Source organism: Heloderma suspectum, chromosome 1 (genome assembly GCF_057233095.1).
Source record: "Heloderma suspectum isolate Gila_16-S chromosome 1, 16-S_ref, whole genome shotgun sequence".
Lineage (NCBI taxonomy): Eukaryota > Metazoa > Chordata > Lepidosauria > Squamata > Helodermatidae > Heloderma > Heloderma suspectum.
This window is the reverse complement of record NC_139458.1, coordinates 430,659,735-430,686,829: the sequence shown is the minus strand read 5'-3', so window position 1 is coordinate 430,686,829 and position 27,095 is coordinate 430,659,735. Positions and strand designations below refer to the sequence as shown.

The 27,095-nt window shown below is 45.9% G+C and overlaps 1 protein-coding gene across 3 annotated transcripts in view; it reads right to left on the bottom strand.

The window, feature by feature from the left end:
- LOC146360298 (uncharacterized) overlaps positions 1 to 18,967 on the bottom strand; it is a 28,200-nt gene extending 9,233 nt beyond the window's left edge. Inside the window, exons 1-6 of one of the 3 annotated variants that reach the window (XM_084832898.1) lie at positions 18,521 to 18,967; positions 18,116 to 18,241; positions 16,609 to 16,693; positions 6,152 to 6,298; positions 3,203 to 3,322; positions 2,255 to 2,389 (exon numbers count right to left, since the gene is read on the bottom strand). In XM_084832898.1, the coding sequence (XP_084689024.1) occupies positions 2,255 to 2,389; positions 3,203 to 3,322; positions 6,152 to 6,298; positions 16,609 to 16,693; positions 18,116 to 18,181 (553 nt within the window). In that variant the 5' untranslated portion in view covers positions 18,182 to 18,241; positions 18,521 to 18,967. Of the gene's footprint in view, positions 1 to 2,254; positions 2,390 to 3,202; positions 3,323 to 6,151; positions 6,299 to 16,608; positions 16,694 to 18,115; positions 18,242 to 18,520 lie in introns of those variants that run through there. The other 2 variants (XM_084832905.1, XM_084832888.1) reach the window with 2 other exon arrangements.
- Between the last annotated feature and the right edge of the window lie 8,128 nt (positions 18,968 to 27,095).

Sequence of the window (27,095 nt, the reverse complement as noted above, 5' to 3'; positions counted from 1 at the left end):
TCTTGGATGAGTTTCAGTTGGTACAGCTCGAGGATGTTGACAAGGTGCTTGCACTGGTTTGTGCAACTACTTCCGTATTGGATGCTTGACCCTCTTGGATTAAGAAAAACTGGCAGGGAAGGAAGGTGATAAATGCCTCCTTTGAGAGGGAGTGATCCCAGGCCGTCTCAAAGAGGTGGTGGTTAGACCACTCCTAAAGATATCCTCCCTGTGCCTGGAAAATCTTAATAATTTTACGCCAGTGGCAAATGTTCCTTTCCTAGGCGAGGTTCCTGAGCGGGTGGCTGCCAACAGCTCCAAACACTCGTGGATGAGACTGATTATCTAGATCCATTTCAGCTGGGGTTCAGGCTGGGTTTTGGCACAGAAACAGCCTTGTATGATGACCTATGTCAGGAGAAAGACAGGGGGAGTGTGACCTTGTTGATTCTCCTTGATCTCTTGGCAGCTTTCGATACCATTGACCATGATATCCTTCTGGGGCAATTGTCTGATTTGGGAGTGGGAGGCACTGCATTGCAGTGATTTTGCTCCTACTTGGACTGTTGGCTCCAGAAAGTGATGCTTGGGGAATATTGCTCAACCCCTTGGATTCTCCAGTATGGAGCGCCACAGGGGTGATTTCAGTTTTCAGATTTAATAAATGCTATTAAATTAAATAACAAGTCATTAACAACATCTTTAAGCATTTCTAATTTAAAGTGCTGTTTTTGACCTTTAAAGTCTTAAACAGTTTGGGACCAAGTTACTTGAAGGACCGCCTTCACCCATATCAACGTGCCCGCAATTTAAGTTCAGAAAGAGAAGCCCTTCTCATTTGCCCACTCATGACAGCCGTTAAGGGGGTGACCACATGGGAGAGGACCTTCTTTGCAGTGGCCCCACACTTTTGGAACAAGTTGGCATCGGAGGTCCACCATGCTCTGTCATTGCAGGCTTTTAAGAAGGCCTTGAAAAAATATTATTTTACCGTGGCCTTCTCTGGATATGACTGCTCTTGTTGCTGTTTTTACTGTTATTATTGGTTTTATTCTTGGCTTTTATTGTTGCTTTTATTGCTATTTTATTGTGTTTATGTTTTTATTGCTTTTAATGTTTTTATGTATTTTATTGCTGTGAGCTGCCTTGGGAGAGCTTCTGCCTGGAAAGGTGGCCTAGAAATTTTTTAAATAAATAAATAAATGTCCCATTTATACATAACAAACCAAAATAATTCAAACTCTTACAGAACCCTGATATTTCAGAAAATAATCAGAGAGCTCTGTTTGCCTATTTCTTTAATAAACCAAATCCCGGAGGGTTTTTTTCCATTTTTGCACATTCAAGTACTTTTAAAAGTAGGGATGTCAGAGAATTCCGCCACGGATCTCGGTGAGGCCAAACGCCAGTGCATTCAGCCCCCCGAAATCCGTAGTGGAACGAAGCCTCCCGCCCCCCCATCCCACGAAAGGCGCACGAAACAGGACATCTACCTGCTGCCATTCACGTTGCTTTGCGAATGGTGGCTGCATCTGCGGCCACCATTCGCTTCTTCATTATAGCCGTGATAGTCTATGTAAATACTTACGTAGCCTATCACGGCAAAAAAAAAAGGGAACGCAAATGGCAGCAGCTATGGCAGCCGCAATGATAACCCTGATGCCTTTTGAGTCCCTGGGAAGCCATGATAGGCTACATAAATATTTACTTAGCCTATTATGGCAACAGAGAGGGATGCAAATGTTGTAGTGGCCGCCATTTGCGCCCATCTCTTTTGCCATGATAGGCTACATAAATACTTACTCAGCCTATCATGGCAAAAAAAAAGGGAATGCAAATGGCGGCCGCCGCAGCCGCTGCCATTTGCATTCGCTTTTTTTTTTTTGGCCATGATAGGCTACATAAATCTTTACGTAGCCTATCACAGCAAAATACAGGGATGCAAATGGCGGCGGCTATGGCAGCCGCCATTTGTGTCCCTGTGCAGGCTGCCCAGCGGCCGGATGTCCAGCTGTGGGCGGCCCTGGCCGGCGGCTCCGCGGATTCGCCCTGGAGCGGAGCCGGCCGGAGAGAATTTCGGAGGGAGTGATGGAGTGCCTCCCCCCCACTGCAAATGTCACCCTTCGAAAAGATGACTTTCGTACATCCCTATTTAAAAGACAGTAATTCATTACACTGCACACCACCCAAGTCTTCTCAACTCCTAAGCATCTTACCCTGAAATCCACCCATAAATTATCTTTGTTCTGGCCCAAAGAAAGCATGGGAATATTACCTGACTTTTTACAACAGTAGACAAAGCCAGGATCACTGCAGAATGATCTCAAGGACATATATTCACCATATGAACACATGGGCTTGCATCTACCCAAACATTTCCTAGGTGCAGTACCAGAGGATTCTATGGACACTAGATCAAAAAAAGAAAGATGGTTCCAGAAATAAGAAGTCATCACCAACACCACTCAGCATTTCCCATTCATATGGAGAGAGAAAAAAGCTTAATGTCACAAAGGGCTCTTCATTGTTTTGGCCCCTAACATATTGTCAAGGTTCCCCTTATGACTTGGACCCCCTGAGCAATCCCTTAAGGATCTCTTGCCTCCTTAAGAATCCCACGTTCCTTCTCTTAAACTTCCCTTTCCCAGTAATGTGGGGTTTATGCTGCAGACGTGGGGTGGCTGACACTCTACAGGGTTTAACCGCAACAGTTTACTAGAAGATTTAAAGCAAACAAATTGCAGTGAAATGTATTTACACAATAGAGCTGAGTGATACAAAAGGCAGGAGAAGAAAATAAAAGTTGCAAAACGCAAATTCCTTTACCCTAGCTGTCCTTAGACTTTTCTAGGCTGCTTCTCCCTGCACACTCCTCAGACTCTGCTCCCACTTCAGGCTCTGGCTATCTCTCTCCTACTGGCTCTCTCATTCTCTTTATATACCCTCCTCCCTGAAAACCAAAAGTGCTGCTTCAAACATGAAGAAATGGAACGTAAGTGGAGAAATGAAACTGACACTTAGCTGGAGAAATGAAACTACTCCTCTCAGGGTTACCCCCTCCCAACAGAAAACTCCAGGCCTCTAAGCCTGACCTTTCCCGCCCCCCCACCTTTGCCTCTGTAGGCCTCAAACCTTAACACATACATTTTACCTCCTGCAGCCTCTTTGTTCCAGCCCCACTTTCAAGCTAAATAAACCCACTGTAAATATGCAAGGACGTTACCTCTCTCTTTACAGCAGTAGACATAGCCGAGAGCAAGACAGGATGTACTTGAGCCCACATATTCATCGTATGAACAACTTCGCTTGCATGTACCCCAACATTTCTTATCTGGGCGCTCTTCTAAAAAAGAAAAAAAACAGAAAGAAATATGACTCCTCAAATATGGCATCATCACAAACATCTCTGAGCATTTTCTATTTGCACAAAATGACAAAAGAATTCAATCTCTCAAGGCCAATGTCTAATCCCAAAAAATCAAAGACAGCTGTGTTGGACAGAAGAAAAATTCCAAATGAAAAAAAATCCCCAAATCCATATTAGTATGATAGATTAATAGTTGGCCTAATAAAGGTATTGCACTAATATGGATTTCGGCAAGTTTCATTTACAAAAAAATTAGGGCTATGCAGGGACCCCCGATCTGACTTGGAAGCCACTTTGCGGTGTGCCCAATCTGGCTTGGGCCGATTTGAGGGGGTGACTCTCCTCAGCCCCAAACCCGAAGCGGGTTCTCCCCCCAACGCCCCCACGCAACCCCCTAGCTTCTTACCTGGGCCACCGCCTCCTCTGCTGCTCCTCCACTGCCGCCGCCGCCTCCTGCAGCCTGGACACGCGGCGACTCTTCTTCCAGGGAGTCGCCATTTTTAAAATGGCGACTCCCTGGAAGAAGAGTTGCCTCACGTCCAGGCCTCAGGAGACGGCCCAGTGGCAGAGGCAGTGGCAACGCAGCAGCAGAGGCAGCGGCGATGAGGACAAGGCGACTCGGGTAAGGACTGGGGGAGGGCTGGGCCGTGAGCCGAAGCACACTGAGCCCCCAACCTGCTCCGGGCTGCTTCGTGCCCCCTCCACTTCACCTCAGAAGGGGCACAAAGTGGCCCGAAGCAGCCCGCTTCAACTCAGGGTTCGGGCCTCGGGCTGAAGCGGTGCACAGCCCTACAAAAAATCCAGAAAGTCACAAAAGGCTACAATGTTTAAAAATAACCAAAGAGCCCTCTTCCTCCATTTCTTTGGTGAAGAAAATCCCTGCATGTGTCCATCCCTGCAATTCAAGGGCATTAAGACAGCAATCCAGACAGTGTCTGGGGCAGAGAGGATTTTTTGGTTGCCTAGTTCCAAGCTCATAGACAACATTATGAGCTCGAAGCCAGGAAACCGTGCTCCCCACCCCCTCCTCCTTGTAGCCAGGATGGAGAGAACCATGGCAGCTGGCCCTTCATGCCTGTCCATTCTCGCAACATGGATCATGGACAGGGAGAAAAGGGGGTGTTCCCAGGGACGGGGAGGAGACCATGGAAGCTGTTTTAGACAGCTTCCTATGTGGTCTCCAGCCCCGTTCCTACCCCCTCCCTGAAGCTGCTCTTAGCTGCCCAAAATGAGGCTTCTAAGGAAAACAGCAGGCAGCCAGAGCACGGAAGGAATCCTCTCCTCCATTCTTCAGCTGCCCTGCACTGGATAGGCAGTCACGTCTGACTTCAGAGGAAGTCGGAGGCGACCGTCTATTTCAATAGCATTGGGCCTTTAGAAGCCATTATTTTGTTCCTCATTGTGCTTTATAGTACCTGAAACTTTATAGTACCTGAAACTTCTTTCCCATTGTGGATGTTACCCAGAAACCCCACAGTACTTCACCTTTTTTCTGGGACATAAAAAGCAAGGGAATGCTACCTTTCTATTTACAGCAGGCTACGAAGGTAGGAAAAATGAAGGCTGTACCTGAAACCGCATTATCTCTATATGAACAGCTTGGCTTGCATATGCCCAAACATTTGTTAGGTGCAGCACCAAAGGAACTTGGGGACACTTGACCAAAAAAAGAAATATGGTTCTAGAAATAAAATGCCATCATCGCAAACACTGCTAAGCATCTTCCATTTATGTGGGGGAAACAAATGAATTTAATCTCACAAGGCGATCGGTCTACTTCCAAAAGCGTTTTAAAGTGATTCATCATCACTTTGGTCCATAACAAATATGAAAGGATGTTACCTCTTTCTTTACAACAGTAGACCAAGCCAGGAGCATAGCAGGATGTACTTGAGGCCACATATTCACTGTATGAATATACGGCCCCATCACTTCCTGGCATATAGAAGGGGAAGAAATGGAAGCAATGACAGATTTTATTTTCTTGGGCTCCAAGATCACCGCAGACAGTGACTGTAGCCATGAAATTAAAAGACGCTTGCTCCTTGGGAGGAAAGCTATGGCAAACCTAGACAGCATAGTAAGAAGCAGAGACATCACCTTGCCGACAAAGGTTTGTATAATCAGAGCTATGGTTTTCCCAGTAGTAATGTATGGCTGTGAGAGCTGGACTATAAGGAAGGCTGAGCACTGAAGAATTGATGTCTTCGAACTGTGGTGCTGGAGAAGACTCTTACGAGTCCCCTGGACTGCAAGGAGGTCAAATCAATCCATCCTAAAGGAAATCAACCCTGACTGCTCATTGGAAGGACAGATACTGAAGCTGAAGCTCAAATATTTTGGCCACCTAATGCGAAGAGAAAACTCTCTGGAAAAGACCCTGATGCTGGGAAAGACTGAAGGCAAAAGGAGAAGGGGACAGCAGAGGATGAGATGGCTAGATAGCATCACTGATGCAATGAATATGGACTTGAGCACACTCCAGGAGAGAGCGGAGGACAGGAAGGCCTGGCGTGCTATGGTCCATGGGGTCATGAAGAGTTGGACACGACTGAACAACAAATTCACTGTATGAACATTTTGGCGTGCATCTACTCGAACGCTTTTTTAGCTTCCACTTCAGAATTTTTAAAATGAGAAGTGGGATGTAAATGATACAAAGTAAGTAAGTAAGTAAGTAATAAGTAAATAAATAGTTGATGGATCCTAGGAACACTTGATTAAAATATATATATATATGGTTCCTCAAATATGAAGAGGTCATTGTTTCCCATGTACATGCATACAAGTATAAATGGAAGTTACCTCTCCTTTTACAGCAGTAGACCAGGTTATGACTATGGCACATGGTTCTTGAAGCCACAAATTCATCACGTGAACACCTCGGCATGCATTTACCCCAACATATTCTAGAATCAGGCTTGCGGACAGCATGAGCGAATCTTGGGGACACTATGAAAAAGAAAAGGTCCTTAAATAGAAAGAGTACATCAACAGGTCTACACATTTCCATTTCAGTTAAGGTGACATTTTATGTTTCCCATTACTTAAAGAAATGGGACTCTAATTCTAGGCATATCACATATGACATAGCTCAATATGGGAGAACACTTCCAGCATGCCAGGACAAACTTTGGTAAGATACCATAATTAGCTTATTCAATAGACCTGCTGTTTCTGTTAATGAAAACAACAGACCTCTGGATGGCCCTATTTAGATCACCTGGGAAACTCTGTAGAATCAAAGAAAGACAAACTAGAAGAGGAAGAAAGGTCTTCATGGCTGAATATTGGCTTCACAAGGATCTCTTTCTTACTCAAAGATTTGGTAGAAATAGGACTAAAAAAACCTTTTATTTATACTTTATTGTGGAATGATGATGCACAGAGAACAGAAGAAATATGTGGGGGTGGGGTGGGGGATTGCAGGACTACTTGTTCCAGAAAGCCTGTTACTAATAGTAATTGGTATTAACGCCCCCTCTAAATGTCCATACAGTGTGATCTTTTACAATGAGGTAGGAAAATCAGCGTACATGGAGTAAAGAAAGGACCCAAAGATAAAACATATATCTAACAAATTGCAGGTAAGGGATTGTATCCAAAGATCCAAGGACAGAGTCCTGGTCTAGAAATACCATTTTCGCATCTTCCTTCCCAAGGCAGCATCACAACTTAACAGAATGCAAGGCAACAGAAGAGGCTGAAGGAGGAAATCAAGAAAATTGCTTGCGCTTTCTTCACACAGCGCATAGTTAAACTATGGAATTTGCTACCACAAGACGTGGTGGTGACCACCAATTTGGATGGCTTTAAAAGGGGCTGGACAAATTCCTCGAGGAAAAGGCTATCAATGGCTACTAGTCCTGATGGCTATACTAGTCCATCAGAGGGAGTATGCCTATGTGCACCAGCTGCTGGGGAACATGGGCAGGAGGGTGCTGTTGTTCTTGTGTCCTGCTTGTGGGTTCATGGTCGAGAGCTGGTTGGCCACTGTGTGGACAGAATGCTGGACTAGATGGACCCTTGGTCTGATCCAGTACAGCTCTTCTTACATTCTTATGAATCTGAATAATTGCACATATAAGGAGTGAATATTTCTCTTCCTAGACTCTCATTATAATCCTGATCTCTCTCATAATATCACCCTTGGATGGGGAAGAACAATAAATTTGAGGAAAGAGGTACAGAGCTTGGGAAGGAACAAATTCCATAGCAAGGCATGAGAAATGAAGTAAGAGTGCACCAGAACTAGTTTTCTATTCCGAAATGGTGAGTCTGCCCTTTAAAAATCATAACCATTATGGGACTCTGAACTTTGCAAGGAAGGTACCCTCTGTGATCTGAAATCCTACTCTGCAAAGTGTTCTGATGAGTCCTTTAGGAGGAAATCCCACTCTGTACATGATAAAAAAAAAAGTATTTTTGTTCATGATTTGTGTATCATTGAGCTAGCCCTTGCACAGTAAGGGCACTTTCCTATGCACGTTTAGACAGGAAAAAAGGCCTACAACTCCCAGCATGCCCCAGGCAACCATAGGGCTGGGGCATGCTGGCTGGGGCATGCTAGGAGTTGTATGCCTTTTTTCTGTCTAAATTGCATAGGATTGTGCCTTAAATGATTGCCACAAGGTGTACAACATCCCACTACCTCCATGGGCAATGTCATGGTGCAAGCAGCAAATGCTAGTTTCCCATTCCTTCACACTTAATTAGCTAAAATGAAAGATGCTTTAAAATGCTTTCCCTGTGGCCTTCAATGTCCCTTCCAAATCTATCATTCTTTGTGGACAGTATTAGCTGCCAATTCGGTACTTGTAATGTAGAATGGTAGCTTCAGTTGCATGATAGTTTCAGTTGCGTAGAGCCCATGTATCTATTCCAGTGAACAGACGAATCTGGGACTGAGGTTCACCACTCTGCCACTGACAGCCATCCAGCACCAAGACAGTGGTGAAGCTCGAATTAACGGTCGCATACGAAACCACACCCTGTGCATATTGGCTAAATATCACATCCGTTAAGGTCATGGTCCTTAATAGCTACTGTTTCCCACCATTTGGAAGCTTGAGTGAACATGTAAAGCCCTTAACACAACATATTAAACTGAAAGCTGGTTGGCCACTGTGCAGAGAACACTGGACTAGATGGACCCTTGGTCTGATCCAGAGTGGCTCTTCTTATGTTCTTAAGAAAGTTTGTTGTTGTTGTTCATTGTATCATATTTTTTGTGCTGCTGGTGGTTTTCTTTTGTTTTTTAATGGTTATCCTGTAGTTTAACTTTTGAATGATACACCACTCAAAGAACCGTGGCCAGTTTTAAAATCAAGCAGTTTTACAATGTTGTAAATAAATTAATAAACTTGGATGCCAAGTCTTCATGTCTCTGCAGCAACCACAAAATGGAATCCAGCAGCAATTAGCATCTACAGGTGCCAGAAGAGCAGTAAAGGTGCTTTAAGGAATACCCCAAAATGATTCACCTTTTTAAGTTCAGCACTGTGGTTTCTTCCCTGTGGCCCTTCTTTTCCCCTAAGTGCCCCAGAGAAGCAGAGCAGGGATTTTGGATAATGATAGTATAAGCTCTACTTGTGTGGGTCCTATGAGGCTTAATGAGAATAAAACTTGCAAAGATATAAGTGAATAAACAAGTCTTCCATAGAAAATTTAAATCATACAAAGCATGTAATGATTTCTGAATACAACTGCAACAATTAGTCTTTCGGCATCCAAACAAAAATATGGAGTTCTTGCTTGCAATTCTGTGGTAGGCCAGTCCCAATGTGTCTTTGGTTTCTCAAGATGCTGGATACTTCAATAGTCCTTTTGTAAACTTCTTAACTTGACTACAGTGCAATCCACAGTTAGTAGCTTATACATTATAGTTCAAAGAATTAGCACTGCAATAGTAATATAAATATAAAGGTAAAAAAGGTAAAGGTGTCCCCAACCAGTCGTGTCCTACTCTAGGTTGCGGTGCTCATCCCCGTTTCTAAGCCGAAGAGCCAGTGCTGTCCGAAGACACTTCTGTGGTCATGTGGCCGGCGTGACTGAATACTGAGGTGCACGGAACGCTGTTACCTTTCCCGCCGAAGCGGTACCTATTTGTTGTTGTTGATGTTCAGTCGTTCAGTTGTTCAGTCGTTCAGTCATGTCCGACTCTTTGTGACCCCATGGACCATAGCACGCCAGGCCTTCCTGTCCTGCGCTCTCTCCCGGGGTGTGCTCAAGTTCATATTCATTGCATCCGTGATGCTATCTAGCCATCTCATCCTCTGTCGTCCCCTTCTCCTTTTGCCTTCAGTCTTTCCCAGCATCAGGGTCTTTTCCAGAGAGTTTTCTCTTCGCATTAGGTGGCCAAAATATTTCAGCTTCAGTATCTGTCCTTCCAATGAGCACTCAGGGTTGATTTCCTTTAGGATGGACTGATTTGACCTCCTTGCAGTCCAGGGGACTCGTAGGAGTCTTCTCCAGCACAACAGTTCGAAAGCATCAATTCTTCGGTGCTCAGCCTTCCTTATAGTCCAGCTCTCACAGCCATACATTACTACTGGGAAAACCATAGCTTTGATCAGACGGACCTTTGTCGGCAAGGTGATGTCTCTGCTTCTTACTATGCTGCCTAGGTTTGCCATAGCTTTCCTCCCAAGGAGCAAGCGTCTTTTAATTTCATGGCTACAGTCACCATCTGCGGTGATCTTGGAGCCCAAGAAAATAAAATCTGTCACTGCTTCCATTTCTTCCCCTTCTATATGCCAGGAAGTGATGGGGCCAGATGCCATGATCTTCGTTTTTTTAATGTTGAGATTCAAACCAGCTTTTGCACTCTCCTCTTTCACCCTCAACAAGAGGCTCTTGAGATCCTCTTCGCTTTCTGCCATTAGGGTGGTATCGTCTGCATATCGGAGGTTGTTGATAATTCTCCCAGCAATCTTAATTCCGACCTGTGATTCATCCAACTCGGCGTTTCTCATGATGTACTCTGCATATAAGTTAAATAAGCAGGGTGACAATATGCAGCCTTGTCGTACTCCTTTCCCAATTTTGAACCAATCAGTTGTTCCATGTCTGGTTCTTACTGTTGCTTCTTGACCCTCATACAGGTGTCTCAGGAGACAGGTAAGGTGGTCTAGTACTCCCATCACTTTAAGAATTTGCCACAGTTTGTTGTGATCCACACAGTCAAAGGCTTTAGCATAGTCAATGAAGCAGAAATAGATATTTTTCTGGAATTCTCTTGCTTTCTCCATGATCCAGCGAACGTTGGTGATTTGATCTCTAGTTCCTCTGCCTCTTTGAAACCCAGCTTGTACTTCCGGTAGTTCTCGGTTCGCATACTGCTGAAGCCTAGCTTGTAGGATTTTGAGCATCACCTTGCTGGCATGTGAAATGAGCGCAATTGTGCTGTAGTTGGAACACTCTTTGGTGTTGCCCTTCTTTGGAATTGGAATGTAAACTGACCTTTTCCAGTCTTGTGGCCACTGTTGAGTGTTCCAAATTTGTTGGCATATTGAATGCAGCACTTTAACAGCATCATCTTTTAGGATTTTAAATAGCTCATCTGGAATTCTGTCATCTCCACTAGCTTTGTTGTTAGTAATGCTTCCTAAGGCCCACTTGACTTCACTCTCGAGGATGTCCGGCTCAAGTTCAGTGGCCGCACTATCATGGCTATCAGGGACATTAAGATCTTTCCTGTATAGTTCTTCTGTGTATTCTTGCCACCTCTTCTTAATCTCATCTGCTTCTGTTAGGTCCCTGCCTTCGTTGTCCTTTATCATGCCCGTCTTTGCACAAAACGTTCCCTTGAGATCTCCAATTCTCTTGAAGAGATCTCTAGTCTTTCCCATTCTGTTGTTTTCCTCGATTTCTTTGCATTGTTCATTTAAGAAGGCCTTCTTGTCTCTCCTTGCTATTCTCTGGAACTCTGCATTCAGTTGGATATATCTTCCCCTTTCTCCCTTGCTTTTCGCTTCCCTTCTTTCTTCAGCTACTTGTAAAGCCTCATCAGACAGCCATTTGGCTTTCTTGCATTTCTTTTTCTTTGGGATGGATTGAGTTGCTGCCTCCTGAACAATATTACGGACCTCCGTCCATAGTTCCTCAGGCACTCTGTCTATCAGGTCTAATCCCTGAAATCTATTCCTCACCTCCACTGTATATTCATCAGGGATATGATTGAGGTCATACCTGAATGGTTTAGTGGTTTTCCCTATGTTCTTCAATTTAAGCTGAAATTTTGCAACAAGAAGCTCATGATCTGAGCCACAGTCAGCTCCAGGTCTTGTTTTTACTGACTGTATGGAGCTTCTCCATCTTTGGCTGCAAAGGACATAATCAATCTGATTTCGATATTGACCATCTGGTGATGTCCATGTGTAGAGTCGCCTCTTGTGCTGTTGGAAAAGCGTGTTTGCTATGATCAGCGTGTTCTCCTGGCAAAACTCTATTAGCTTTTGTCCTGCTTCATTTTGTGCACCAAGGCCATGCCTGCCTGTTATCCCAGTGATTTCTTGACTTCCTACTTTAGCATTCCAATTCCCTATGATGAAGAGCACATCTTTTTTTTGGTGTGAGTTCTAGAAGGTGTTGTAGGTCTTCATAGAACCGATCAACCTCAGCTTCTTTGGCCTCAGTGGTTGGGGCATAGACTTGAATTACTGTGATGTTGAATGGTTTGCCTTGGATTCGTACTGAGATCATTCTATCGTTTTTGAGATTGTACCCCAGTACTGCTTTTCCCACCTTTTTGTTGACTATGAGTGCTACTCCATTTCTTCTAAGGGATTCTTGCCCACAGTAGTAGATATTATGGTCACCTGAATTAAATTCGCCCATGCCTGTCCATTTGAGTTCGCTGATTCCCAAGATGTTGAAGTTCAGTCTTGCCATCTCATGTTTGACCACCTCCAGCATACCTTGATTCATTGATCTTACATTCCAGGTTCCTAAACAATATTGTTCTTTACAGCATCGGATTTTCTTTTCACCACCAGACACATCCACAGCTGAGTGTCCTTTCGGCTTTGGCCCAGCCGCTTCACTCTTTCTGGCGCTACTTGGAAATACCCTCTGCTCTTCCCCAGTAATATATTGGACACCTTCCGACCTGAGGGGCTCATAGAATCATAGTATCATAGAATACTAGGGTTGGAACGGGCCTACAAGGCCATCGAGTCCAACCCCCTGCTCAATGCAGGAATCCAAGTCAGAGCATCCCCGACAAATGGCTGTCCAGCCTCCTCTTGAAGGCCTCCAGTGTGGGAGAGCCCACCACCTCCCCAGGTAATTGGTTCCATTGTCGTATTGCTCTTACAGTCAGGAGGTTTTTCCTGATGTTCAGCCAGAATCTGGCTTCCTGTAACTTCAGCCCATTATTCCGTGTCCTGCACTCTGGGATGATCAAGAAGAGATCCTGGCCTTCTTCTCTGTGACAACCTTTTAAGTACTTGAAGAGTGCTATCATATCTCCCCTCAGTCTTCTCTTCTCAAGGCTAAACATGCCCAGTTCTTTCAGTCTCTCTTCAGTCATCTTCCGGCGTCATCACTTTTAGCCTTGTGATACGTTCCATGGGGTTTTCTTGGCAAGAATACTGGAGTGGGTTGCCATTTCCTTCTCCAGTGGACCACATTTTGTTTGAACCCTCCACCATGACCTGTCCATCTTGGGTGGCTCTGCACAGCATAGCTTATGGCTTCACTGAGTTATGCAAGCCCCTTCGCCACAACAAGGCAGTGATCCATGAAGGGGTTAAAGTAGATAGGTAGTATAAAAAGCCTTCCAGGAATGATGTAGTGTCATAATGTTTTGGACTATATCAAAACTAAGAGTTCCATCTCTTTACAAGTCCTTCCTGGAACAACATTATTTTGGAACTGTTATACGTAATCATTACGCAGTTGAAACTGGAAAGGTTGGGACCGTTCCACAAATACAATGTTTTGGCACATCTCTACTCCTAGCAGAACAAACTGACTCACCCCTCTGAGTGAGGACTCTGCTCCTAAGGGAATAAACCATCCAGTCTTTAGGTGTTATAATAGCAGTCCTCTATCTTTCTTCTCCTGAGCAAGTAACTCCCCTTCCCCTTTTGAGACACAGGGCTGAAGCGTGAGAAGAGTCAGTTGGCACACTGAGGCCATGCACTTTGGACATGAACAAAATGGAAGAGGATGGCAGCTCCAGATTTCCCTCCTCCTTAAGAAAGCAGCCTCCCCTTTTCTTCACAAGGTATGGGATTAGAACACAAGAGCCAAACAGCAGCATTGAGGCCTGTTACGTGTGGTAAAGATTGTGCTCTTGACGCCACTGTTGAGGAATGAAATCTGAAGAGTGTGGAAACAACAGTGTGGAAAGAAGAAGGTCCTGTTGGTGGTTGCTAAGATGACTGTTGGAGTGACTGTAGTAAGAGTGTCTGTGCAGGGCCAGCCCAAGAAAGTTTCCTTCCTGAGGTGAAAGACAACATGACACCCCCAAATTCCATATACAAGGCAGTTGAATTTTACTTTGACACTGCAAATGGGACACAAACCCCCCACCACACCAGAAGATAACAGGCTAGTTTAGGGGGTGCAACACATGCCTTAGAACAGACAGCTCTGCCCTCCAACACTGCACTGCTTCTATCCATCTGCTGCCTGAGACAGCTGCCCCATGCTGCCTAATGGTAGGGCCAGTCCTCATTGCCACAGTAGTTTTACATACAGAATAAATGGCTAGTTTCCTTCATAAGAAGCTGGTGCCCATCTTTTGATGGAAGATAGAGGACACCTCTGAAACCTGATTGCATTGTTAGGTAGAAACAAAGGAGGATGTCTTCCTTGTCTCCTAAGCATACAGTACAACATTCCGCAGGTACATGGATTAGGAATTCATGACTTAGGGTGCAATCCTCTGCATGTTCAGGCAGAAAAACGCTCTGCAACTCTCAGCATTCCCCAGCCAGACATGCTGGGAGTTGTGGGGTTGGTTTGGGCTGAACATGGTCTCATGACCATGTTCTACTGGAGAAATCCAACTATTTAGGCTTCAGTCTAAATTGTAAGTGACCTCGTTGTAAGATGTAGGCTGTATTCCTGTAACCACCTGCACGTTGATAAAAGCCAATGAAGTTGAATTAGGAATGGTTCTTTCTGCCTTGTATTCTACTGCTCCTGGATGCCTCCATCTTTCAAAGAAAAGCATAGGATAGATCCCAGTGTGTACAACTGGGTGAGGGGGGACCTGAGGACAAACTAGAAATCACTGTGGCACTTTATTAACTTTCCTTATCCAATGCATGATATTGGGACATCCAGGAGTTCAGATATTATTCATGATCTTCCTGTCATGGCCTACTTATAGAGGTAGACATCCACTATGCCATGGAGGCTGACGGAGCAATTGTTTTGGTGAGATACGGCAAAACACACCAGACATGGCAGTCTTGTTTCACCATCTCCTGTCCCTTTTCCCCTAAACCATGAGCGATTCCAGTGCTGGAATTATTCATATTACCATTGCTGATGGTCAGTTCGCATCCCTCAAAAGGCCCCAACCAGCAGCAGCCAGTAAAGCAGTGCGGTGGGAGATTGGTGGTCACCACGTAGCAGCAAGGACCATGAAATGGTGGCTGAGCCGTGGGGGCTGATCTGGAAGCCCCTATGCTGCTGCCTCCTGAAACCTGCCAGAAAGAATATGGGGTCTCTCCCTCTCTCCGTGCTCAGCAATGACATCTTCTGACTTCCGAGTGCATCACCACACCAGAAATGTGTATGTATTCATTTCATTTATTTCAGAAGATTTCTATACCCCTTTTCATTTTTTAATGAAAAACCATTTGCCTCCCCTTGGAGCAGACTGTGGCTTGGGTGTATGCACTTTCAGCTGGGAACATCAAGCAGGCAAGAAAGGTTAAACAGCTTTTGCCAATGCACCAGATTGAAACAAATTGTCACACACACATGCACACACACACACCTGGCTGCATTCTGATTTTTTTAAAAAGCAGTGGGAGACGTATGCATTGCGTCTATAATATATCCTACCTTTTTTCCTCTTGCAAGGAACCCCTGTGAGGTAGACTGGTTCTAAGAGTCAAGGACTGGCCCAAAGTCACCCAGTGAGCTTCATGGCCAAGTGGGGACTAGAACCCAGGTCTCCTGAGTCACAGTCCAACACTCTTAAGCATGCTGGCCCTCAGAGATCAGTGACAGACCATTCACAAAGTATGCAGTTTGACCCTCAGTAGGCAGGATTGTCTGCAGGAGAGGGGAGCAGCAGCATCACAAAAGGTGGATTGATCTAAACTGGGGCCACACATTTAACCAGACAAACCTCCCTTCCACCCCCTTTCTATTCTGTTTTATGACTATCAAGGGGCTTCCTGGAAGATAGAGAAAAAATGTAATTGTCAGCAATTTGAAATTCAGGTATTGAAATTGAGGGGTTTCAGTTTAAAAACTATTTCAAGTTGTTGTAATAATAATAATAATAATAATAATAATAATAATAATAATAATTCTATACTGCCCAATAGCAGAAGCTCTCTGGGCAGTTTACCAAAGTTAAAACACTAAAATACAATATACAAAGTTTAAAAACCATTTACATAAAAACATATGGGCAATATATACAACAACATATAACTAAAACAACTTTGAACTAAAAACATTTTTTTAAAAATCCAAGAATAAAACACAGCTTAAAACAACACTGTTTAAAACAGTGTAGTATTATTATTATCATCACCACCACCACCATCATCACCACCACTTAACAAAAGAACAGTGTTTCTACAATAAATTCAATTCTGGAAACTGCATTTTTAAAAACAGTGACTGATTTCTCTTGCTGATTAAAGGGAAGACACATCATAGAGTCCAAATGCCATTAATGTTAAAAGCAAACTGGAACACAATTATACCTATGGTCTATCCATTTCTTCTAAAAAAGGGGATAAAAGACTCCAAGGAAATCTGAAACCAACCTTCATGGAATAAACACACACAAAATGGGAGAGGCTAAAAGACCACTATGTCATCTCTGTATTCTTCACAGGTTCCCTTCTTTCCAAACCATTAGCAAAGGAACCCTGGGATTATTTTGTCTCTGCCACAGTGAAATATTATAAATATGGCACCTCAGCCTCCCACTTTGTATACAGAAACATGACTCAATAGTTCATCTGAGCAACTGATTTGGTTGTATTGAGAGCAGAAAGTGAAAAGCATAAGAGATCGGAGGTAATTCTCAGCACTTCAGAATCTTCTGAATCACTAACCCAAATATTTGGTGCACCAGATTAGCGAAGATGAAGGAATCCATCTTTTAGGAATGGATGGATGCCATATCATCTTAGACATCCCCTGATAAAAAGAGGAGAAAATATAATTACAACCTTATCCAATCCATGTCATACTCTTTAGCAGAAGAGATCATTTGATCAATTTAACTTCCTTACAATCAGCAAGAAAACATAAGAAAGAGGAATCTATCAGGTGGCTCCTTTTCAAATGCTAGGATGCTTGAGGCCTGGAAGGGACTTCCTGACTGGAAATCTTTCTAAGGTGGTAAAATAACTAAGGATGGAGGATGCTCACATAGCTAATTCATAACTAGCCATTCATTCCCTTATTTGCTTTATGAGTTTCTCTACATCTTTTTTAATAAATATAATATGTTCTATGCCATTCACACAGAAAAATCTCCCAGTAAACCATCATTGTTATAGAACTTAACATATATGAAGGAATGTTTACAGCAGTAAACAGTGCCAAACTCATGGCAGATATAACATGGGTCTTCATATTGATTGCAGGAACAACTTTCCCGGCATCCACCCCCACAGCTTGGTTTCACAGGCACAACCATTCCTGGAGACAGGTTTTAAAAAAAATGAATATGGCCCCCTCAGTTCAGAAGAAATACTCTTAAACACTGCCAGTGTAGTGTAGTGGTGAGAGTGACGGACTGGGAGCCGGGAGATCCGGGTTCTAGTCCCCACTTGGCCATGGAAGCTCACTGGGTGACTTTGGGCCAGTCACAGACTCTCAGCCCAACCTACCTCACAGGGTTGTTGTTGTGAGGATAAAACGGAGAGGAGGAGGATAATGTAAGCCGCCTTGAGTTCCTTGCGAGAGGGAGAAAGGCGGGGTATAAATGCAATAAATAAATAAATAAATAAACTTCTCTAAGCATTTCTTACTTACACTGAAAAATAGAAAAATTCAATTCCTCAGTACCATTGCTCCAGTTCCAAAACATCACAACATGCTGCCTTTTCCTTGTCATTTGTCCATTTGTTCAGTAGGAATATTCATGAATGGGTCCATTCCTACAAATTCAAGGCCTTTTACTAACTAGGTATTCAAGGCCTTTTACATTCAAGGCCTTTTACATTCAAGGCCTTTTACATTCAAGGCCTTTTAATAGCTAGATATTCAAGGCCTTTTAAATTCAAGGCCTTCTAAATTCAAGGCCTTTTAATAGCTAGATATTCAAGGCCTTTTACATTCAAGGCCTTTTACATTCAAGGCCTTTTAATAGCTAGATATTCAAGGCCTTTTAAATTCAAGGCCTTTTAATAACTAGGTATTCAAGGCCTTTTACATTCAAGGCCTTTTACATTCAAGGCCTTTTAATAGCTAGATATTCAAGCCCTTTTAAATTCAAGGCCTTCTAAATTCAAGGCCTTTTAATAGCTAGATATTCATTTTCTCATTCTGTTTCACAGCACATGAATTTTCCCATTCGTTTCCTGGCACATCACATGTATGAAGGAATGTTACCTGGCCATTTACAGCAATAGTTCCAGTCAGGAAGAGTGCAGATGCGTTTGTCAGACGCATATTCATCAGCTGAACAGGTGTGCTTTCATGTACCCCAACATCCCCTGCATGAAGTGTAGGTAGATCCTACACTTATCAAAAAAAGAAATACTGCATCACAAACAAGAAACGATAATCAACATCTCTAAGCCTATCCCACTCAGTGAAAGCAATCCATTATATGTCCCACTAACTAAAGCCATAAGACAGTAATTCTGGGCATCTAATAGAGCACAGAATGGCAGACTAATCTTTTCATGCCAAGGCAACTTGAGGTCAGATACTCAGTTTGGTCCACTGAACAGGCCTGCTCGTTCTATCATTTTGGACTACAGTCTCGCAGATTGGTGGTCCCATCCATATCACCTAGGAAACTCAGCAATGTGACAGAGAGACAAAGAAAAGGAGGGAAGATCTTCATGGCTGAAAGTTGGGTCCAGCAGTCTCTTTCCTCCTCCAATATGTGGCAGAATAAGGCCTAGAAGGACCCTTTATTTATACTTCACTACAGAATGATGATATACAGAGAACAGAGTGGGAAAACGACTAGCAATTGAAGGATTCTGTGTTCCAGACACCCTCATAGCAATTGTGATAGCAATTAAACCCCCCTAAAGGCCCATACAGTGTGTCTTTTAAATTGGGGGGGCGTCACTCTTAAAATCTGTGTGCATAGAGTAAAGCAAGCAACCAAAGAAAAAAAGTGTATAAAAGGGCAGATAAGAGATTAGTGATAAAGAGTTCTAGTCTATAAAATTGCATTTCACATCCTCTTTCTCAAGACAGCATCACCCCTCATGAAAACTAAATGGCATGCAAGCAACAGAAGGGCAAAAGATGAAAATGAGGGAAAGTGTCACTGTCAACCCTCCCTAACCATGAGTGGAAATGCCTTCTGTTTATACAAGAGTTTCTGTGGAGACAGAGACTGCTTGCCTTGAGTCTCGGGGGTCACTACACGAGCAGGGGAAACAATGGAAGAGGGGTCAGGTGCTAGAGCCTCTGCCTGCTTCTCGTCCTCCCTGACACCCTGGAGGATCTCCTTCTTGACCCTCCACCATACTGAGGACATCAGACACCTCTGATGTAAGGTCCATCAGTGGGCTCCCCTTCTCCACTACAGAAGGAGAGGATGCTCCTTTGGCAACAGTGCTGCTGCCTGCACCAGCCTCCTCAAACAGTGACCTACAGGCATTGCAACTGGCCTCCACACTCTGCTACCCTGCTACACCAGGATGCATTATCTGGACTGGGGGATACCAGTCCTGATAATTGCCTACCAGTCCTGCTTCTCCAAGTGACACCTCGCACACCTCTGCCCCTGCAAACACCCCAAAAATGCCTCATATTGGGCTTGTTTGCTTTGCCACACGGTATAGTATTATGTTATTTAAGTAATAGCTGTTGATGTGTGTGTAGTGCTTTGCCCACTGTTTTTTGAAATGTGGACTGTATACTGCTTTGCCACACACTGTTTGCTTGTCCACACAGCGCAAGCATGCACACACACACACACACGCACACGCACACACACAAGCAAAAGAAAAGCAAACACTGAACTATCTATAAGCAGGGTGGGGGGGACTAACTATAATCCTAACAGAAGAGAAAAGAGTGTGTGTTTTATTTTATTTTATTTTATGTTTAGGGGAAAGAGAGCAATGAGAAGGGAAGGAATACAGGAGTTGAGAAAGGTGGGTAGAGGGGAGCCAAGGATAAGGACAAGAAAGATAGATGCAGATGCAGATATACAGATATGACAGAATGAAAGCAAGGGCAAACTAATGGTTGAGAGAGAATTGAGAAGGCAGGGAGCTAAAGAACAAGGCAAAGCAACTAAAGTAAAATTTTCTGGTTTTCTAAATGAGCAAACAAGAAGAATGAAAGGTAAAAGCTATTACAGAAGGGGTGGGGAGACTAAGAACCAGGGAGGAAACTTGAACTACGCACTAAATGTTTGGTTTTTAAAATGAAGAATCTACAAAAGAAAGCAAGAGAATAGTTGAATTAATAAAGAAGGAACACAAAGCTGCACACACACACCAGATCACTCTCTAACTACAGACAAAACCAACCACCACCTAACCAGCGTGCAGTCTCTCTCACAATGAACAAAAGAACTGATCACTCCAGTATTCCCCACCCTTCCTCCACCACTGTCACTGATTCAAGACTGCTTGGTTCCATTCAGCCCTAATGTGGCAACTAGAGTTTCCATTTGCCAAAGCCCGCTCCCTGCTCCCTGCTCCTCTTCTCCCCCTCCCAAATTTCTCTCAAGTTGATACATTTGGAGCCAGCTTATCTGGGCTGAAGGCATCAGAAGGCATCAGAAGAGCTACGAATCTTCGATGCAGACCGAGGTGACTTGTGGATGAGCCACTTCACTTCAGGGTGCCTTGGTGCTGTTCTGATCTGCCTCGTATCATGCCAAGGCACCTCCAAAGCAGCCCCCTTCACCTCGTTATTTGGGAGTTGTACTGAAGCAATGTACAGCCCTAATGATAACCAAAAATTTGATGTATGTTCATCAAACACTCTGTGGAAGGTTAGTCCACTCACACATTTTCTACACAAATGTCTTCAAGGATATGCTAGTTCAAACATATTATATCATATCCACACATGACAAAATATTCTCTTTCATGACTAATACTTAAAAGATGTATTCTGGGTGCTCTAATTGTGCCTGTAAATGGGGAATATTAAAGATGTATCTCATATCCTCCAATAGTTTTTTGTACCAGTAAAGTGCCTTCTGTTGCACCAAGGGTCACCAGCTCCCACCTCTATTACACACTGTGGAAGGGTTATGCCTGATAGACCACTATACAGTCTAAAAAAGGTAAAGGTGTCCCCAACCAGTCGTGTCTGATTCTAGGGTGCGGTGCTCATCCCCGTTTCTAAGCCGAAGAGCCAGCGCTGTCCAAAGATGCTTCCGTGGTCATGTGGCTGGCATGACTGAACACTGAGGTGCACGGAACGCTGTTACCTTTCCCGCCGAGGCGGTACCTATTTATCTACTTGCAATTTCTTGCTTTCATACTGCTAGGTTGGCAGGAGCTGGGACTGAAGATGGGAGCTCACTCCGTCACGCAGCACTCGGGTCTCGAACTGCTGTCCTGCCAACCTTCCAGTCTGCAGTTCAGCGTCTTAACCACTAAGCCACCATGGCCTCTACTATACAGTCTAGCTAGGTCCAAATTCCAAGGTATTAAAAAAAATCTGTTTAAGAGGAGAGTTAAGCCACTTGCAATCGTCATTTGCACTCCAAAAGGCATGGAAATTACAATGACCATATCTGATTTGGTAGGCTTTTGTGCTTTGGAAAGTGGATTACTTCAGCTGAAACTACTTTGGGCACAACTCACTTCACCTCAGGCCTGAAACTGAGTCTTGCATTGGAAATCCAAGGCTTTGTATGTCTTCCCATTGGCTAAGAAGGGGGGAGGTTGACTGAGTTGAGGAGTGGTGCTGCTGCTCACTCATATGCAGCTTGACAAATCAAAGGTGACAACTGGAAATTGTGAGTGGAGATGGGTTAAAGAAGACGCAGACAACAAGCTTGGGTTGAAAATTGGGCCACATTTATTGAAATAGCTGCAAAGGGGTAACTAGGACGGGCATCTAACTGTGTCAGCGGCTAGCTGGCATTTCTTGGGCGAAAACATACCCAGCCTGAGGGGTGGCGGTGATCTCGCCATCCCTCCGGACTGCCCCTTCTGGGGGAGGTAGACCTTCCAGTGTCACCCCCAACCCGGTGCCGTGAAACACCTGGGTGAGTGAGTAGGGTTGGTCTCCCAGGCAACCCTTATCCCCCCGCCGAGCCGCACAACCCGTTCAGGCGTCACCTCAGGCGTCACCTGTCACCATAAGGTGCCTCTGCATGCACACCATCCCTACTTTCCTGTTTTGCCCATCCTAGCTGCCAACTGGAATGTGACCGATGATAAAGACCATATTCCCTTACAGGACACACTCGACCCGCAAAACAGTGTGACGTAGGCAAAAAAGACGCACAGTAATAGGCCAATCGAACTGTGAGCCAAAAAATTCCTACATGATTCCCAAAGGGCAACCGGTAATAAACCCACACTGCTTAGGGGAGGGTGGGAGGGAGCTGCGTTGAGCCAGAGAGCTGAGTTTGAGAAGGGGGCTGAGTTTAAGGCAACTCAGCCTGCCCCTCCTTGCATGGTGGTGCCACTGGGGTGCACCAATCAAAGGCCCCTGCGTCATGTCACCCCACCCGCCCACAATTACCCCCCCCCTTTTAGCCAGACAAGCTGGCGCTGGGTGAGGGCATTTGCGAGCGGAGATGGGTTAAAGAAGACGCAGACAACAAGCTTGGGTTGAAAATTGGGCCACATTTATTGAAATAGCTGCAAAGGGGTAACTAGGACGGGCATCTAACTGTGTCAGCGGCTAGCTGGCACTTCTTGGGTGAAAACATACCCAGCCTGAGGGGTGGCGGTGATCTCGCCATCCCTCCAGACTGCCCCTTCTGGGGGAGGTAGACCTTCCGGTGTCACCCCCAACCCGGTGCCGTGAAACACCTGGGTGAGTGAGTAGGGTTGGTCTCCCAGGCAACCCTTATCCCCCCGCCGAGCCGCACAACCCGTTCGGGGGCCCCTCAGGCATCACCTGTCACCATAAGGTGCCTCTGCATGCACACCATCCCTACTTTCCTGTTTTGCCCATCCTAGCCGCCACAGGAGTCACAAGCCTAGAGCTTGTGAAACTCCCCCCACCTGCGCAGAAGAACTTCCCGCAGGCCCCTTTGCAGATCAGACAGACATATGTTATTCACTAAATGAGACAGGAGGACACCGTCCTACCTGTAATGCTCCCTCCATGTCCACAGAATTCCCTGGCGGGTGGTGCATCCATCACCTCATACACCTGGCAATAAGCCATTTCTCTGTGCACTTTCCAACGTGCCCTGCCACTGGCAATGTCATTCCATTCCTTCCCATTGATCCATGGGAGCAGTGAGGGCTGCAATAGGCTACTTCCGGCCAGGTATGCCAGACCACCTGTATCTCAACCAAGGCCTGTTCCATCAGGTCCTCGCCTGGCTTACAGCCAAAGTCATTCCCTCCAATGTGCAGCACCTGGACCTGCGGAGGAAGACTGACAAACTTGGTGGGACAGAGTGAGGAGGGGACTCGCACCGTATGCCACGTCTATGGAGCCACTGGATCTTAATGTGACAGGGTGACAGAAGCTGAATTCTGAAGAAGACATATAAGCTCTTCATGAAGCTCCAGACATCAAAACGTGCCCATGTAAGAGCACCCGTACCGGCGTACAATGAGTCTGCTGGTCTAAGGAAGAAGCACATTAAGGGAAACTACACAATTGCCCTTAAGTCAACAGCAAACCGTTGAATTGATAAAAACGGAGGCCCCTCCTCAGACCCGTGGCATGCCTTAAAACGGATAAGGTGCCGCCAGAGCATAATCTGTTGACTTGCGTTTGGCCGTGGGCCACTGCCGTGCCCTTGCCATGCCGATCAATTTGATCACCAAATATGTAAATGGATTACTTTGGGCCAGACCTGTACCTTGCAGCAAATCAAGGCCCTCCAGGACAAGTCGGCCTTGTGAGCCCAGACCAACTCTGCATTCCGTTAGGGCTGCTACGTGGAACAGGGAAACGTCTTATTGGAAAGCTCAAATGGAGGGCCATTACCCCCAGAGCCCGAAAGGGGTATCCGGAGAGAGAGGGTGGTTAATTTACTAATGCAGGCAAACATCTGTGCCCAACACTATCTTGCACGCCGAAACCTAAATTCTGACATGGAGTCAGTGAAACCCACCTTTGTGGGCTGGAAGGCTAAATGGCCAGCTTGCGACTTATGGTCCCAAATAGTCTGTTGTTCCTTATGGAGGCGTGAGATTGTGGCCAATGATCTATAGATAAGGGCCATGAATCCTATCGCTGAGGTTTTGCCTAATGCGCGGCACACACACCCTGCTCTGTCGCAGGCGGCTCCTGTACGGAGAGCCATGGAATGCAGGCTGGCATGCCTGGCTTCAGTATCCTGATCTCCCATAGTACTGCAAGGATGGGATCTGGGAATGGAGCACCCACGGGGCTAAGGCCCAGAAGATGTTGACCTAATTTCATGACAAGGCATCGACAATTGGGTTTGCCTAACCCAGCACATGGTGGACCCAGAACCAGATGTTGTAATACTGACTCTGGAGCACGAACACACTGACACATGACATGACCCTCCAGTTTCAGGAGGATGGAGAATGAATAACGTGGTCATGTTGTCATAGCGAAGGGGGGGGTTACTGACTTGGCTATAAGGTTATCCCTCAATGTGCTTGGTGGGGGCGGCAGCCTCCACTCTACAGGCCTTTACCCACTGCACGATTGGACCTGCCCTAAGAATCTGAAACCCCTTGGGGTAGGGGCGGAACCATGTGAGTCCGCAGTCCAGCTTTGAGGAGATGCTCACGCTTCCGAAAGGAGGTGCCATTAAAGCCCTACTAAGTTGAAGCCATGCCTGATGTATAACTAATTGGAGCTGTGCCTAACGGACCTGAAAATTGTCCTGAGGGAGGTGAGAATAACACCTAAGGGTATCGGATTGGCTTCACCGAACGTTGCTGTGGGAGACAGGCCCTCAGCCTTTGTGAGCTAAGGGGCACCGAAGTAACAGAAAAGGGGAAGCAATACTTGCGTTAGGTCAGAACAATGACTACCATCTTTGGACTCCATGTACCACATGCCCATCAGGGACCCGTGGCCGGGATCCCAGACAAAGACAGCTGCCTCATCGAAGAGGTGTGACACACTGAGCAGAGATGATCAGGGATCTCGTGATAATTGACTGGCTCTCAGGAAAGAGAGGTTACGAATCAGGATAAACTTCCTAGAGGATTTCCTGGGCACCATTTCGAGAAGGGAGATCCCTAGAATAGCCACACCACCGGGTGTGGAAAAAGGGGGGGGGGCTAAAACCCTTCTGCCAGTACTGCATTGTTAACCTCTCCTGAACCTGTCGACGCCTAGCGAGGAGAAATGTTGCTTACGAGGTAGGGATGGTCTATGTTGACCTAAAGAAAAAATGCTAGGGGGCCCTAGAACCTAGCATAAACCATGTTCCAAGTTAAAACGCGTTCCTCCAGTTGGGTAGTGTCTTAAAGCCAGAGTATCAGCGCCAACCTTACTAGGCATTGGCCATCCAGAGCTTCCTACTGCCTCGGCTTTTCCAAGGGGACCGTACCCTCCCCGAGCATTGGACAAGAGGTGCAAGAGTGCTGACTGCTACAAGGGAGCATTAACGATGAAAACTGCACGTGTCCTGGGAGCATGTGCCCATTGGGGCTTTACTCCCAGCACAGACAGCAGTGCTGTAGCAGCGGACCCGCCATAGGCCGAGGGCCAGTGCGGGAGACCACCTAGTGAATGTGGCCACTGCCAGATCTGTTGCCAACCCCAGCTGGGAAGGAGTCAAAATTGGAGTGAAAGGTCCTGGTCAAACAGGTCCTTATGCAGAGAAGGGCAATGGCGGCCCTCCTGCGAGATGCCTAAACAAGCCATTCGCACACCTCCTCGGGCGAAAGACATTACGAGAAGGAGTAGCCCTGGTGACAATACAACTCACCAGATTAGCATAGGGATCTGATATGCCCCTTACATGGATGTCCAAAACGGGCGGGGGCAGGCGAGGGATCCTAATTAATCCAGGAAAAAACCCTGTAAGATGATGCATTAAGCGGCTGGGGTTACTGGGGTGTGACTGACGGAGCTGCAGGCGGCCCGAGCGTCATATAGGGAGATGACATTGGGAGGGACAGCCGCCCCCAGGTAGGTAAGCTAAGGCAGCAACCCCACAGCCCTAAGGGTCACCCGTCTGAACAACTGGGGTGAGGTGCAGTCATCTCACCCATATCCAGGGCAGCCGTGTCTGGGTCCCCAGGAGCAAGGGAGGTGATACCACTTGCATTGCTCCTGATGGAGATGCCTCATGAGGGAGGACCGCCTTCAGGTGTGCTGTGTCACCTGGGCGAAACCCCAAGGAGGAGGATGTTGCTTGGATCACTGCTGACGGAGATGCCGCAGGAAGGTGGACTGCCTACAGTGGTGGGGTGCTGCCATGGTGAACCTGCAAAGGCGAGATGGAGGCCTCAATGGCGTCCGGGTGCCCTGAACCCAGAGACGAGCTGTACCAATCGTGGGCACACTCTGATCCCCAGCTGGAAAAAACCGAGGTTGTTGCTTTTGTGCGCCCAGGGAAGATGAGGCAGCAGAAGGGAGGAGCTCCTCTGAAGGCGGTGAGCCTTCTGGAAGAGCCGATGAAGAGGAGGTGGATGCCTCAATAGCGTCCAGGCGATCTGAAATAGAAAGGAGCAACGAGCGTTGGGTCTGCTGTCGTGTTCGCTTGTGCTGGACCACTGAGGATTTTTTGTGCCTGGCCAGGGGAGGAGGAGGGATCCCCGAGGAACACTCAGCAGCTTCCAAATGAGAAAAAATTGATGCCAGTACCAGGTCTGCGTCCACATCAGAGTCAGAATCGGGCCTTGGCAGCGGACTTTGGGGGGGGGAGCAGGAGGTCTCCCATTCCCTTTCTTACCACCCTGGCCCTTCTTAGGAGGCATGATGCAGGAGGTGAATTAAGCAAGCTATCTGTCAGGGTGGACACTGAGCCCATAGAATCCCAGAGTAGTTCTAATGCTGAGGAAGAGCAGGCGCTCCTGGGAGAGGAGTGCGCTCCTCTTTCCCAGGACCAACAGCTGACGGAGTTTCCTCCCCCCCACATTCCAAGTTTTAGTTAGCAGTCAAGGGAGTGACCGAGCACAGATAGCAGACTTAGTGAAGGCGCGCACTCAACGGCTGCGCCCCGAGGATCCAAGGGAAAAGGGGAGGGATTCTCCCTAGTCCTTATATTCAGGGGTCTGCCAGTAATTGCTTTTCAAATGGGGACCAA